At 46.7% G+C, this 13,591-nt stretch overlaps 1 protein-coding gene across 1 annotated transcript in view; it reads right to left on the reverse strand.

Moving 5' to 3' along the window:
• Prkca (protein kinase C alpha) overlaps positions 1-13,591 on the reverse strand; it is a 384,973-nt gene that overhangs the window by 23,824 nt on the left and 347,558 nt on the right. Inside the window, exon 14 of the mRNA XM_027425841.1 lies at positions 3,590-3,670. Coding sequence (XP_027281642.1) covers positions 3,590-3,670 — 81 coding nt within the window. The remainder of the gene's footprint in view (positions 1-3,589; positions 3,671-13,591) is intronic.

Raw genomic sequence — 13,591 nt, forward strand, 5'->3', positions numbered from 1 at the left:
ATGCACACACACACACACACACACACACACACACACACACACACACTGGGGACACACAGCATAAACACATGCACACACACACAGATCATTTGGGGACACACACACAGACTATCTGGGGACACATGCACACACACACACACACACACACACACACACACACACACACACACACACACACCAACTGGTTCAAGCTCCAGTTACTGAGATGAAGCACCCGATGCTGATAAACAGCTCTGGAAAGAAAAGATGAGAGAGCCCGTCCCCTTATGACAAATACTGGGAACACTTGGAGGCAAAATGTGCTCATCAGAGGGCCATACGAGCACTATTAATTCCCCTCCCCAAGCAATTATGTTTGTCAAGCCGTTCAGAAACTGGACATAGACTCAGGCTATTCAGACTTAATGGGCCCACTTGGCTGCTGACAACTGATAAGCCAAAGGCACATACAATTGCAACCAGACACCTTTCTGGCTCATCTCTAGCTTTCTACAGTTAAGGAAGACAGATTTAGTGCCTAACAAGCTCATCATCCATCTTCCTTCTCAGTGGCTATATCTGTCTACTCCTGTTGCTGAGTTCCTATGGTTGTGGGTTTGAGTGACACCCATGGCTAGGTCACAGACACACCAGGAATTCACTTCTCTTTGCAAGGATCTGATTGGAACCGTGCTCGCTATTTGGTAGGCAGTCAGGTGAAGATTATGGAACAAAGGTTGTGGCCTGTGCCCAGCACGGCACCAGCATGTTGGAAACCTCGCAGGTGTCATTGTTGAGGACTATCACCCTTTTTGATCCAAAATAGAGACTTAGAGGGATGCATGCAAGGCAGGCTAAGTGGCTCTGAGAAGCAGTCTGGGGAATAGGCCAGAAGGCGTACAGAAGCTCTGGGTGTGGGAACAGGGGTGGTCCTTGGAAGGCCTGAATACCATCTCAGGGTATGCACACAAGGCCTGTGATGGTCTATCCTGTCAACTTGATGAGATTCAGAATCACCATGGAAACAAATGCTCAGGCACTCCTGTGCAAGGTTTCTAGAATTAGAAAACTGATGTGGGAACACCTGTCCTAAATGTGGGTGTCAACATACCATGGGCTGAGGTCCAGGACTAAACAGAAATGGGAAAGCCAGCTAAGCATGGCCTTCACCTCTCTCTGCTTCCTGATTGGATGTGATGTGACCAACTGTCTCCAGCATCTGCTGCTATGACCACTCTGGGCCTGGTACCCTGGCATTGTGAGCTGAAACAAATAGTACCTTCCTTAAGCTGCTTTTGCCAAGTCTTTTGTTAACACAGGCCCAACGGAGATTTCCTTCCTGGGCTTCTTACTAGAGAATGCATGCAGCCCAGGAAGTCCTGGGGAGGAAGGCAGGCAGGTCAGTGGGAGGGAGGAAAAGAGGGGAGAAGGATGGAAGGAAGAAGAGGATAAAGCCAGGACTTCGCTGCAGGCTGTTCTGAACCCTAGTCTTCTGTCAGCCATCCAGGAATCAAGGCATGGATGCTCTTGGCAAATGGAGTGCCCTGGCTGGCATATGCAGAGTGATTACTTGTAATGAAGGTGGGGTTTGTTTTCTGGGCTTCAGATCTCAACACTCAGGAGCAGGTGGATCTCTGTGAGTTTGAGACCAGCCTGGTCTTCAAGAGCTAGTTCCAGGACAGCCTCCAAAGCCACAGAGAAACCCTGTCTCGAAAAACCAAAAAAAAAAAAAAAAAAGGAAAGAAAGAATGGCTTGTTTGTTTATTCAAGTCTCCCCCCCCTAATTTGAGCACCCCTCGTAGGTGGAATGGGGCCACTTTGCCTACATGATCAGCAATGCTCCCAGGCGGCTGGTAATGCACAGCCAAGTTTTGTTCTCTTTGGTTTCTTTCCTCTTAGTGTATCACTAACATATACTTTCCTTATCTAATTTGTGGATTACCTCTTTCCTTCTCTAAGCTGTGAGCTGCATGAAGGTGAGAGTTATCCTCACTGGACATAGGAAGCATTCAGTGTGCAGATAAATTATGGCAATGGAAGAATGGACCACTCAGAATGGTGGGCATTTTCTCCCCAGAAATATATATGTCTGCGCTCAGCATGGGTACTTCTGTGCATTCTTCATTATTAAGGTTCTTGGCTCTAAGGTCAAGGTCCCCAGCACTAGCTCAGAGTTCTAGTAATTAAAAAGAAAAAAGCCACCAATAGAATTGTTGTGGTGATCCGAATGAGAAAGCCCCCATAGGCTCCTATGTTTGACAATTTGGTTCCCAGTTGGTAGAACTATTTGGGGAGGATTGGGAGCTCTGGCCTTGTAGGAGCAGGTGTGACACTGGGGGTGGGCTTTGCCATTCCTAGTTAGCTCTCTCTGCCTTTTACGTAGTAGGTAATGATGTGTGTGAGCTCTCAACTACTGCTCCAGCACCATGCCTGCCTGCCTGTTGCCATATTCCCATCATGATGGTCATGGACTCTAATCCTCTGGAACTGTGAGTCCCAAACTGAACTTTTTCTTTTATAAGTTGCCTTGGTCATGATGTCTTATCACAGTGATAGAACAGTGACTAAGACAAGAATAAAGTTGGGGAGCCCTCAAGGCTTCACTAAACCCACTGCTTCCAGCCTAGGTACCAGACAGCTCAGCCTCCCAGCCCACTCTACAGTTGGGAACAGTCGAGTGGCCTGTGCCACATAGGCAGGGGTGACTGCTGCCACTTAGGCCTGGTTCTAGAACATTCTCCGTGACTGTCCCCCAGCTCTTTCTTCATCACTGGCTGAAATGAGGTGTGTCAGTGGAGGACTCTGAGACCATCAACCATAGCAGAGAGAAAGGACAGGAGAAAGCTTTCCTCGGATTCTTGAATGACCGTGGATAAGACTCACCTTTCTCATCTGCCACCTCTTGTGGGTACAGAGGACCATACGAAGAGTAGGAGGCAGCCCCTGAGATCTGGGGGTTGTCTATTAAAGCAGTCAGGATGTGTTGCTGTGTCTCAGAAGTTGAAGCCATTGCATGAGGAAGTGCCATGCTAGGCAATGCACTTGGTTCTCAGATAAAGGTCACATCTAAAGTGAAATCTTACTTGCCTTTTCGTAACAGGAAGTTTAGCCTTGATAGGCTTGGGTGAAAAGGATACTTCATTGCCAACAGTGAGAAAGGAGGGGATAGGAAGGGGCTTCCACTGCTTTCTTTCTTTAATAATAAGTCATAATCAACGGCTGGGATGATTTCTGTTGACCAGCTTGTGGGGAACTACAGCCCTATCCCAGTTCTGAGATCCTGAAAAACTCACAGTGGCCACTGCTATCATCAACTTGCAGGGTGCAAAACATGGTGGCTGTTACACTCCAGCATGGTGGCTACCATGTCCACACCCCAGCATGGTGGCTACTGTGTCCACGCTCTAGGCTGCTATGTTCCATCTGGAGTTTTTATGATACGGAGATTATCATCTGCTCTTTGGATTTTTCCTCCCCCTCTCCCTGGGTCAGGGATTTGAAGCAACAGTAGCCCCACTGCACTGTCCTCCTGTCATCACTGCCTATGTCAAAGGAAGTCACATTACATGCAATAGCCACAAAGAAATGCAAACATGTAGTGAAACATTACCTGCCCAGCCAGCATCTCATACAGCAGCACACCGTATGCCCACCAGTCCACGGATTTTCCATATGGCTGGTAAGCAATTATCTGTGTGAAAACAAGCACATCAGTTATGTATCCCAGTAACTCAAAGAGCTCCTGTCGGGAGAGGTCAAGTCAAGCAGGCAGGCATGTTAACACAGTTCTTCCAGATAAGGTGCTGGCAAATCCTGCCTCGATTTTGACACAGACAGACAAGAAAAGGACCCTTCAAAGGGGGTACACTGAGAACTGCCATTCCAGGATACACCACCCAAATCTTGTTTCAGAATTCCTCTTCTGGATTCACTTGGAGATGTCACTGACTGTATGAAGATAGATCTACTTACTCTGGTGATGAAAAACAGTGAGTTGGATTTAATGGTTAAAAAACACAAGAGGGAGCTGGAGAGAAGGCTTAGGGATTATGAGCACTTAATGCTCTTGCAGAAGACCTAAGTTTGGCTCCCAGAACCCACATTGGGTGGTTAGAAGGGTCTGAAATTCCAGTTCCAAGGGATCTGATGCCCTCTGCTGGCCTCTGCAGGCACCTGCATGTACATGGTACACATACATACACTCAGGGGCACACACACACTTTAAATAATAAATAAATAAATAAACAAATAAATTAAAAAAGTAATACCAACCTTAACAAACCTTAAGAAAGTAACTTTTTAATGGCTACAATGGTTAGTTTAGGGGTAGCACATTGATGTTCAGTAAGTTAATACCTACTGATTTATCCCGGATGGCTGTTATTCTCAATAAGAATTAACTAATAAGAAAATTTACAGATAGGATCATACCAGCCTGCTAGCCTATATATAGTTAGTTACTTTATTCAACAATAGAACACAGGGACCTGGAGAAATGGCTAGGTTAAGAGCACTTGTTGCTTTTGCAGAAGACTCAGGCTTGAGTCCCAGCACCCATAGGGTGCCTCACAAATGTTTGCAATTCCAGTGCCAGGATATCTCACCTACTTTTCTATTCTCTGTGGGCACTAGGCATGTGCGTGCTACATAGACATATGTGCAGGCAAAAACATCCACAATACAACATTTTAAAAGATAGTGGGCCAGGGACATCTCTGCAAAAACCTTTGATTATTTCTTCAGGACAAATTCCTATGAGTAGAATTTTTGGGTGAAAGTAGTTCTTTTTGCTTCGGAATTAAAGCTTTGGACACACTGCCAGATTGCTTGCGGGGCAGCACAATGCATCCTGCCCGATCGGCAGCAGAAGAGTGAGTCCGTGTCCTTGAATTCTCACCAACAGCACTTACTGCCATTGTTTTCCAAAGTGCCAATTTGATGACTGAAAGTGATATTTCAATAGTCTTTCTATTTTCATTTTATTCACATGGGAATTAGACACCTGTGTTTCTCTTTTTAGTTAGCTGCCTGATTATCCTGACCGGCTGGCCCATCCATTCATTATTTGGGGACTATGGGAAGTGCTAGGGATACACTGTAGAAAGGACAAGATCCCTATCCTCACCCAGATGACAGGGTCATTTTTTATTGATTAATGAAAGTTCTTTATATCTTAAGGAAATGCAACCTCTGTTTTAATTTTTATAAGTACTCATCACAATTCATCAATGCCTTATGGTTTTTTGTTTGTTTGTTTGTTTTTGTATACCCTTTGATGGCTCAGGGTGTAAACTTGTAAGTAGAATGGGTAATGGATGGAGAGAGGAAGTGACATTTTACCTCCTGGCTGTGGCAGTTCCAGGCTCATCTGTCTGCCGCTACAGTGTGATTCTGGATACTCGTGGTCTGGGTGGAACAGGGTTGCCTGACCTCTGCTTGCTAGCAGTGAGCAGACGCCCACAGTGGCAAGCGACTGAGACATTAGTGAATAGACTCAGTTATCCCACTGCTAACAAATTGCTGCACCTCACATTTTCTTCAAAACTTGTCTGGACCAAATTGAGAGCAATGAGAGCCCTCTTCAGAGAGTGAAGACACCTTACATGCTTTGTCTCATGCCACACGATGGAGAGGCATGGCTATTCCCATTTTATAGATGAGAAAACTGAGGCTCAGAAAGCTAACAGACTTGTCAAATCCACTTGGTGATTAAGTGGTTTCTGAATGCTGGTTCATATTTTTAAAAGAGAATTTTGTGGCTTTCAAATATATCTATACTGGACTTGATAAGATATTATCAAAGGGTGTTAAAGGTTAAGGGGCCTGAAATAATTCCCAATGGTTTAAAGTATAGTGGTATAATGATGTTTGGAAAATAGTTGCATAAATTTCTCCCTCCAGCATACAAAGTCAGTTCCTATAATCTGTGTTACTCACTGTCCCACGGAGCTGATGTTGAAGCCAGGAGGTAGCTGGATAAATGAGGAATTTAGACTTTATTTCATTTCAGGCTGGCCTCCAACTCACGGCCTCCCCAGTGCTGGGATATTAGCATGAGTCATCAGGTATGCCACGAATACCTGAGCAGTTCTATCAGCCAGACTCCTGTGTTTGCATGGTGCTCAGTCATGTCTGATTCTAGAGAGCTGTGAGGGTGTGGGAATCCAGTTTCTGTTCCGACTGAGCTACAACTCCTAAAGGTCACAGCCACCTATAGAGTTGTTATCCCCTTCTCCCCACCACTCGGCCCCAGCTCACTCTTCTCTATCTGAAGCAATAAACTCCCATGACCCCCTGCTGACAACACCCCCTTCCTTCTCCAAGGTATACAAAAGCAGAATGTCAAATGCTGATGGCTTTTCCTCCACCCACTGCATTGCTGGCCCTGCTGAGCTGCCTGGACAGCCACCAGACCAAGATTCCAGTCACAGGGAGCACAGCCGGCTGTGCTGCCCGTTGTAATGCAAAGGTAGCATTTGGAAGGGATCCCAAGCACTCCCCTCTCAGAGAAGTCGTCAGTGCCACCCTCGGCTTGCGCACCAGATGACTTCAGTTCCAGGGTACAGTGTGCAACCTCAGCACCAAAACTTCCTTTCCACAGTAAAGCACACTTTCCCTCAGGGATCTGCGGCTATGGATAAAGATCTCTAAAGAACAAAAACCCCAGGGTGGAAGGGAAGTGGTAACTAGGGAGCCCTTCTTGAAGACAGGTGATCAGACCCACAGATCTGTGGTGCTGTCTAGAGACATGCTGTCCAGTGGCTATCAGCCATGTGTTTTCTAAACATACAAGATACGGCCAGTCTCAACTGAGATATCTCTAGGTGTGAAATGGTTATAAGATTTTGATAATTTCATTTAAAAAAGGAAAATAACTCCTTAGCATTTTTTTAAACTTTGGGCATACTGGGTTAAATAAGATATAACAAAAATCAATTCCATCTGTTTCTTTTGTGATCATTAAAAACATGACTGCTAAGTGCAGCTGCGATTGGTGCTTCATTCCCATTGGGTGCTGATGGTGCTGGGTCCTCAGAGTGTGCCAGTCTCTACAGTTCACTCAGGTTCTCTGGCTCGCATTGGCCTGTGGGGGGGCAGTTCTGAGCTGAAGACTAGGTTCAGAAAGCACAGAACAGCTATGAGGGTCTCTTGGGTCTGTCACCAATGGGGACAGATGCAGGTGCCTCTGGTATTTGTGGGCCAAGGGAGGCTTCCAGCCAAGCCTGGGCTGCCTGATATGCTGAGGCCCGGGGCCAGGGGCTGCCATGGCAATTTGGCTTCCCATAATGGGGCAGCTCACAAAAGGAGGCCAGCTTGGCAAGAAGGGCTAGACTTGGCGGGTTTCCCTGTAGCACATGGGAGGTTGAACTTTGGCTTTGAAGATAGACCCCGACCGGGGCCACTGTCACTCCTTTTACAGCTATTTGTCACTGTGATCACTGTGATTATACGTATATGAGCCAATTGCTTGGGGGGACTGTCAGGATGTTACAAATGGCTGCCTGTCTTGGAAAAGTGAGGTATGAATAGGCTTTCTTCCAGAACGGGCACAGGACCAGGGCATGAAAGGATCAGGGGGTGGCTTCTCATTTCCCATTAGACGGATGGGCCCAGTGAAGGCTACCGGAAGACTATCAGTTGAAGGCCACCCAGCCTTCTCCCATCTGCCAAGGCTACTGGCTTAAAGGCATCCCAGAGCAGTTGACCCTTTAGATGATGTCTGACTTCTGACAGGTCAGATATGGGAGAGCTTGGGGACACTGTGGGACAATACTGGAAGTAACAAGAACTAATACCAACATCACCACTACAGGCTAGGGTCTTTATCTGTTAATTCATCTAGAACTGAGGCCTATTTCAAAGAAGAGGAACTGAGGCAGATAGAGGCTGTATAGCTTGCTCATGGTTATACAGCTAGGAAGTGGCAAGGTTGGACATGATCCTCGGTCATCAGATGACTTCAATGGCTTCACCTTTGACCATTTTAATATACTGATTGTCTTTGGCTGAGGGTGGTTTCCTAGACATCTCTTGGGAAAGCCAGCTTGGTAGAGGTGGTTCATTCTAAAGCTTGGTCAAAGACCCAATAGGAGCCAAAGAGCTGGGTAACCACCCTGCCCTCCATGCTTCTAGCACTCTGCCTATGGGCCCTGTAATTCTGCAGGGTGTGAATATTCTGATGATCCATCTGAGCCCAACACACAATAGAAAATATACTGGGGTGAGGTGGCTCTGGGTGCAACTGCTGGGGACCAGCTCTGCCACTTGGGGGCTAAGTATCCTTGGGCCAGTTGTTCACAATGGCTGGCTTGCCCCAGCGATGATCCTGGAACCCCAGCCTCTGCCTGGTAAGTATGTGGTAGGGATGAGATGGCATTGTGCACACTCAAGTGCGCTCCTGTCCTGTGACTGCAACACACATCACCCACAGTGCCTGGCATCAGAATCAAGAACAAAAGTATTCAGGGCAATAAAGTCAACCTGGCTCAAGGGAGGAGAGAGGAAAGCAGTTCCTCAAAACACACACTGACTAAACACTCTGAAATGATGATTGCCATTTGGACATTGAAATTAACATTAACCCTTTCAATTCAGTCCCCCAACAAAGTCTAGCTATGTCTCAGACACTACTTACAGCATGAAAGTGACTACAAAAGATATAGATACACATACGAACATATATAATACGTACACACACACAGATAACACACACACACACACACACACACACACACACACACAATTTGCCTTCAAGCAATTGGGATGAGTTCCTGTCACAATGATACCTCCCTCTTCCTCTTTCTCTGTCACCATTTATGGCTGGTAGGTCTTGTCTTTAGGGTGGGCAGTCTGCTAGACATCGGGGATAATGGCTCTAACTGGGGAGACAGATGAGAAATGAATACTCAGAAATGTAATATCTATGACCACAGATGTTAGAACGTTGTATGAGAAGTATCTGTAATATTTGTAATCTCCAGAGGAAGAAATGCATTATGTGAGAATAATGGATATGAGCAGACTTAGAAGACTGGGAAACACAGAAAATATATTTTCTATTAAGACAAAAATGATGCTTCTGTCTATGATGAAGAGAACAGGAAGCATCTATGTCAATTTGACGGGAATCGTCTTCCCATCCAAAGGGAGGGACATTTGCTATGACAGCATGAGGATCCTAGTTTTACCCTCAGCCCCTGCACAAAAACCTGAGTATGGCCTTGTGTGTGCCCACAACTCTAGTGTTGTGGGAGGCATGGGCAGGAGGATTGCTAGGAATTGCTGGTCACTAGCCTAGCTCCAGGGTCCTGAGGGATCTTGCTGAGGGCATAAATCCAAGAGTGACAGAGCAAGGCTCCTGATGGCTTCCTCTGGTTTCTGTGCGCATGCTCACATTAAGTTTTGAGTTGGTTACACTAGACAGAATAGAAGGAACAGACAAGCAACTGATGTGAGTTTAGGGGCTGCTTCTTCTGATTCAGGACAAACTCATGTAAGTCACACTCGGTCCTGAACACTGCACTTTGAGGAAGACATTGTGGTGACACCCCCTGCCCCACTTTTTACAGATGTCACACTAATCTTAAAAGAGCAGGGTTATAGCAAAAGGCCTAGCAAATGGGAAGGAATACAAAAGCCTGAAGCTGAGCAGAAGTCTGTCTTCAGTGGTGGCTGTTAGGATCGCACAGGGTTACACAGGGCAGAGACCAATAAGCCTGCAATCTACTGCATGGCCATGATCTCTGGCTGCTCTATGGGGCCTGGGGGTAGGCTCCTCCATGACCTGAACAGCATCTGCCTTTTGGGATTCATAGGCCAGCATTCCCCTGCAGGACCAGCACAGGAACTCCCTTTGAAGCTCAGGGAACCACTCAAAATGTTAACTGCACTTCAGAACAGTAACCACTTACAAAGTAAAGGCTCCAAAGAGAGTTTAGGGATGAGTTTTGTGTCCAGAAGAGCTTTTTAGTTGGAACGAAGACTTCCCAGAGCTGTGGGGCTCATGTCTGGCAGTTCTTTGGAGATGTAGTTAGGAAAACCAGAGAATAATGTGCATGGAGAGGGGGCTGCTCATTGGCCCTCTTGCTATCAGTGAGCCTTGGGTAGACCACTGCCCCTCTCCAAGTCTCCCTTTCCTGGGAGAGCACAACTAGCCTCGGAGCACTAGTGGGTGGGTGTAGGAATTACATGAGGCACCAGGTGTGAGCCACACCAGGAAATGAATAAAATATTGGCTATGGCTCTTGAGACAACCACTTCCTCCCCACTGTTACTTAGGCAATTTCACAGAGGAAGAGGTGAAATACAGCTCGGAAATCCCTGGCCCATTTTCACAGGATTTAAATAAATCTCTAAATGAAGAGCCAATTAATGTAGGCCCCTGAGTACCCGGAGGGAACAACAGAGTGTCCTCTGGGCACTGGAAATGAGCTGTGCCTTTGGGAACAGCTCACGGGCTTATGTGGGGGTGTGGTGTGAGCTCAGGGTGTCAGGCAGAAGCTGCAACTCTCTTCTTCTCAGGACAATAGGCGCTGCAGGGGAAAGCAGCCCAGCTCTGGCTGCAGCATCCAGGCCTACCTTACTGGGGCCTTGAGAAACATGAACCAAATCTCTGCATCATTCCTTTATGCACTAAATAGAATTGAAGAGCAGATCCAACAGCAAATGGTGTGCTTGCCCTGGTTTAGGATGTAGCAGGTAGTCACCAATGCAGAAAATCCACTGGGACCTGGTTCTTTCTAAAGGCCACTGGGAGGGGACAATGGGGACGAAGAGGCTCACTGTCTTCTAGGGTACAAGAGCATAGACAGTACCAAGGCTACAGAGAATGTGGCAGAGTGGATAGGCTGGCAATAAAACACACAAGATCGTGTACCCTGTACAGTTCATAGACGTCCGGAGGAGAATCACACAGTTTAAGGAGGACACTAAAGGAGGGCCTGATTTGGGCTCTTTTAAGTGTTGCTTTGAGGGAGAACACAGATTCATTTCCGTTCAGAGCCAGAGTCTCTGGACCGTGACCTCAAAGAGAGAGAGAAACTGGCCTCTGATAGAAAGAGAGCCTCACTGGCTTTATCATTTTCTTTCTTTAATCAAGCACTCTTTTTTCTTAAGCCAAGGCATGGGGCCCACGGTTCATGACAGCTGGAGGAGGCTTGCTGGGGCTGCTGCTCGGCTTTACTCTCATTTCGCCTCTCTCTGTTAGTCAAGTGCCAATTTACTGCCTGACTGCTTGGCTGCGTAGACTGCGAGAGCTGTTTTCTCACTGAGATTTTTAATGTTTTTCTTTTAATTGTCTATACCTCCCCACAGCCTTTCCTTGGGGGAAGTCACAAGGGTGGCAGGGTGGACCTGGGAGGGCTGGGAAGTGAATGTGATTGGGGTGCATTATGTGAAATTTCCAAATAATCAATAAAAATATTATGGTACACATGTGTTTATTATTCACTCCTCCATCTCTCTCTCTCTCTCTCTCTCTCTCTCTCTCTCTCTCTGTGTGTGTGTGTGTGTGTGTGTGTGTGTGTGTGTGTAGTCAGAGGTCAATATTGGTCCTCAATCTCTATATTATTGAGTCAGACTCTCTCACTAAACCTAGAGCTCAGATATAGAGTTAGATTAGCTGGCCTGAAAGCCCCTAGGATCCCTGTTTTTGTCCCTTCATCACTAATGTTATGGAAGTGTGCTATTGTGGTTGGCTTTCACGTAGGTGCTGGGGATCTGAACTCAGGTCTGTATGTTTGAACAAGAGGCACTTTACCCACCCAGCCATCTCCCCAGTCCCTGAATGCTCATTTTAAATTGCTTTTCTCCCATGACCCTAGAGACAATGCAACACATGAAAAAAAATATATATGGGCTCTGGAGTCAGGAGTTTTAGGGTTCACATCCCAATCTAACTTTGCCTGTAACCAGGTGTATGATCTTGGGTAAGTCACGGGACCTCAATACATTGATAAAGATGTGCTCAGGGGACTTGGGACAGAGCCAACACATCATGAAGAGGTGCTCCGCCCTCCTCGCATACCCCCTGTACGAGCAAGGCTTGAGGATCTCCTATGTGTGACACACTATAAATGGGTTTCCCTCCCACTGCAGCAAGGGGACACAAGAGGATGCTGGCCAGTCACTCCTTCATGGAAGGAGGCAAGAAGACAACACTGGTGAGGCAGGCATTTTAAATTGCCTTTCTCCCAAACAAGGCATCAAGACTGACAGGAAAGAAGCTAATGGGAGAGGAAGATGGGAGAGCCCTCCTCGTGTGGCTTCATATAATGAAACAATAGCTGTATGGGAAATGGGTCCAGGGTCTGCAAGCATCAAAGAGGGTGGATGCTGTGTGGATGACTTGCGAAGATGGAGAGTAAAGACTCATGAGATGGGTGGCCCCTGAGCTTTGGGCTTTTCCCAGCTCTCTGAATTACTTCCTTCTCTTCAGCTCCTCTCTTTCTCAGTAAATGGTCGCTAGGTCTACCAATATCCATGTGTCCCTGGTCTAATGCTTTGTTCCATGACACAAGAGCCCGGTCATCTCAGAGGGTGCCCCTGACTCTGAATCACGCCTCTCAGGCTGGCACTTAAGTGTCGGCAGAGAGCTGTGTGACTTGTGACTAGGCTTCTCAAGGACTCTTGCAGACAATTCTTGGTATGTTGGAGCAAGGAGAGCCTTCACGCAGCCTCTAGAATTATTTTCTGATAGTGTCCCTTCTGTGGCTTTTCATCTTTACTCTCAAGTCATAACTGTGAGTGAAGTTTTTCACCTTGACCCATCTTTACCCATTAGGGAGATGCAATAGCATGAATCAATTTCAAAGTTTTTGAACAAATAGCCATAAATATTTCAATCTTTGCTTTGCCTATTAGGGAAAATGCCATCTAAGATAATTATTTCCCTTCTTCCTGACAGGAGGATTTACACAGACGGTAGGATTAGTTTAACCTTTGAGCAAATTCTGAAACCTTGAACTCAATTGGTTTTTCCCAAAACACTAAATATTCTTGGAGCTATGTATGTCAGATGTGTAGAGGCTCGGAGGAGACCCCGTGAGACAACTGATTTTTCCTGGGCTTCATTGGCTATGTTTTCAGTGAGAGTCAACCGGTCAGTGAGAGAAAGCTGGACATAGCTTGTGGCTCCAAGGATGTCTCCTCTCCTGAGCTGTCAGCACTAAAGGGCGGAGACCCTAGAAGTATCACGCTTAGCACAGTGAGTTTCTAGTGTGAGCCAGAGCTGGGCCTGATGGCCCATGCCTGAACTCACAGCATAGGGCAGGGGAGGGGATAAGGAAACCAATGCTGGGCATGGTGGCCCTGCCTGTAAACACATCACGGGGCCAGGAGAGGGTAAGCAGTAGGTAGCCTGGGTGTTCTACACAAAAAAGCAGCTTCGGGGAGAAAGGACTTATTTTAGCAGAGTTCCAGGTTCCAGTCTGATACTGTTGGGAAGTGGAGGCAGCAGGAGCTTGAAACAGAGCCATGTCCATGGTGAACAGCAGAGAATGGATGCATGCATGTCTAGTGCTTGGCTTGTCTTCTCCACTCTCATATAGCTCAGGACCCAAACCTAGAGAACAGGACACCTACCATGGATTGGGTCTTTCCATGTCAAACAATG

The sequence above is a fragment of the Cricetulus griseus genome, chromosome 7, assembly GCF_003668045.3.
Source record: "Cricetulus griseus strain 17A/GY chromosome 7, alternate assembly CriGri-PICRH-1.0, whole genome shotgun sequence".
Classification (NCBI taxonomy): domain Eukaryota; kingdom Metazoa; phylum Chordata; class Mammalia; order Rodentia; family Cricetidae; genus Cricetulus; species Cricetulus griseus.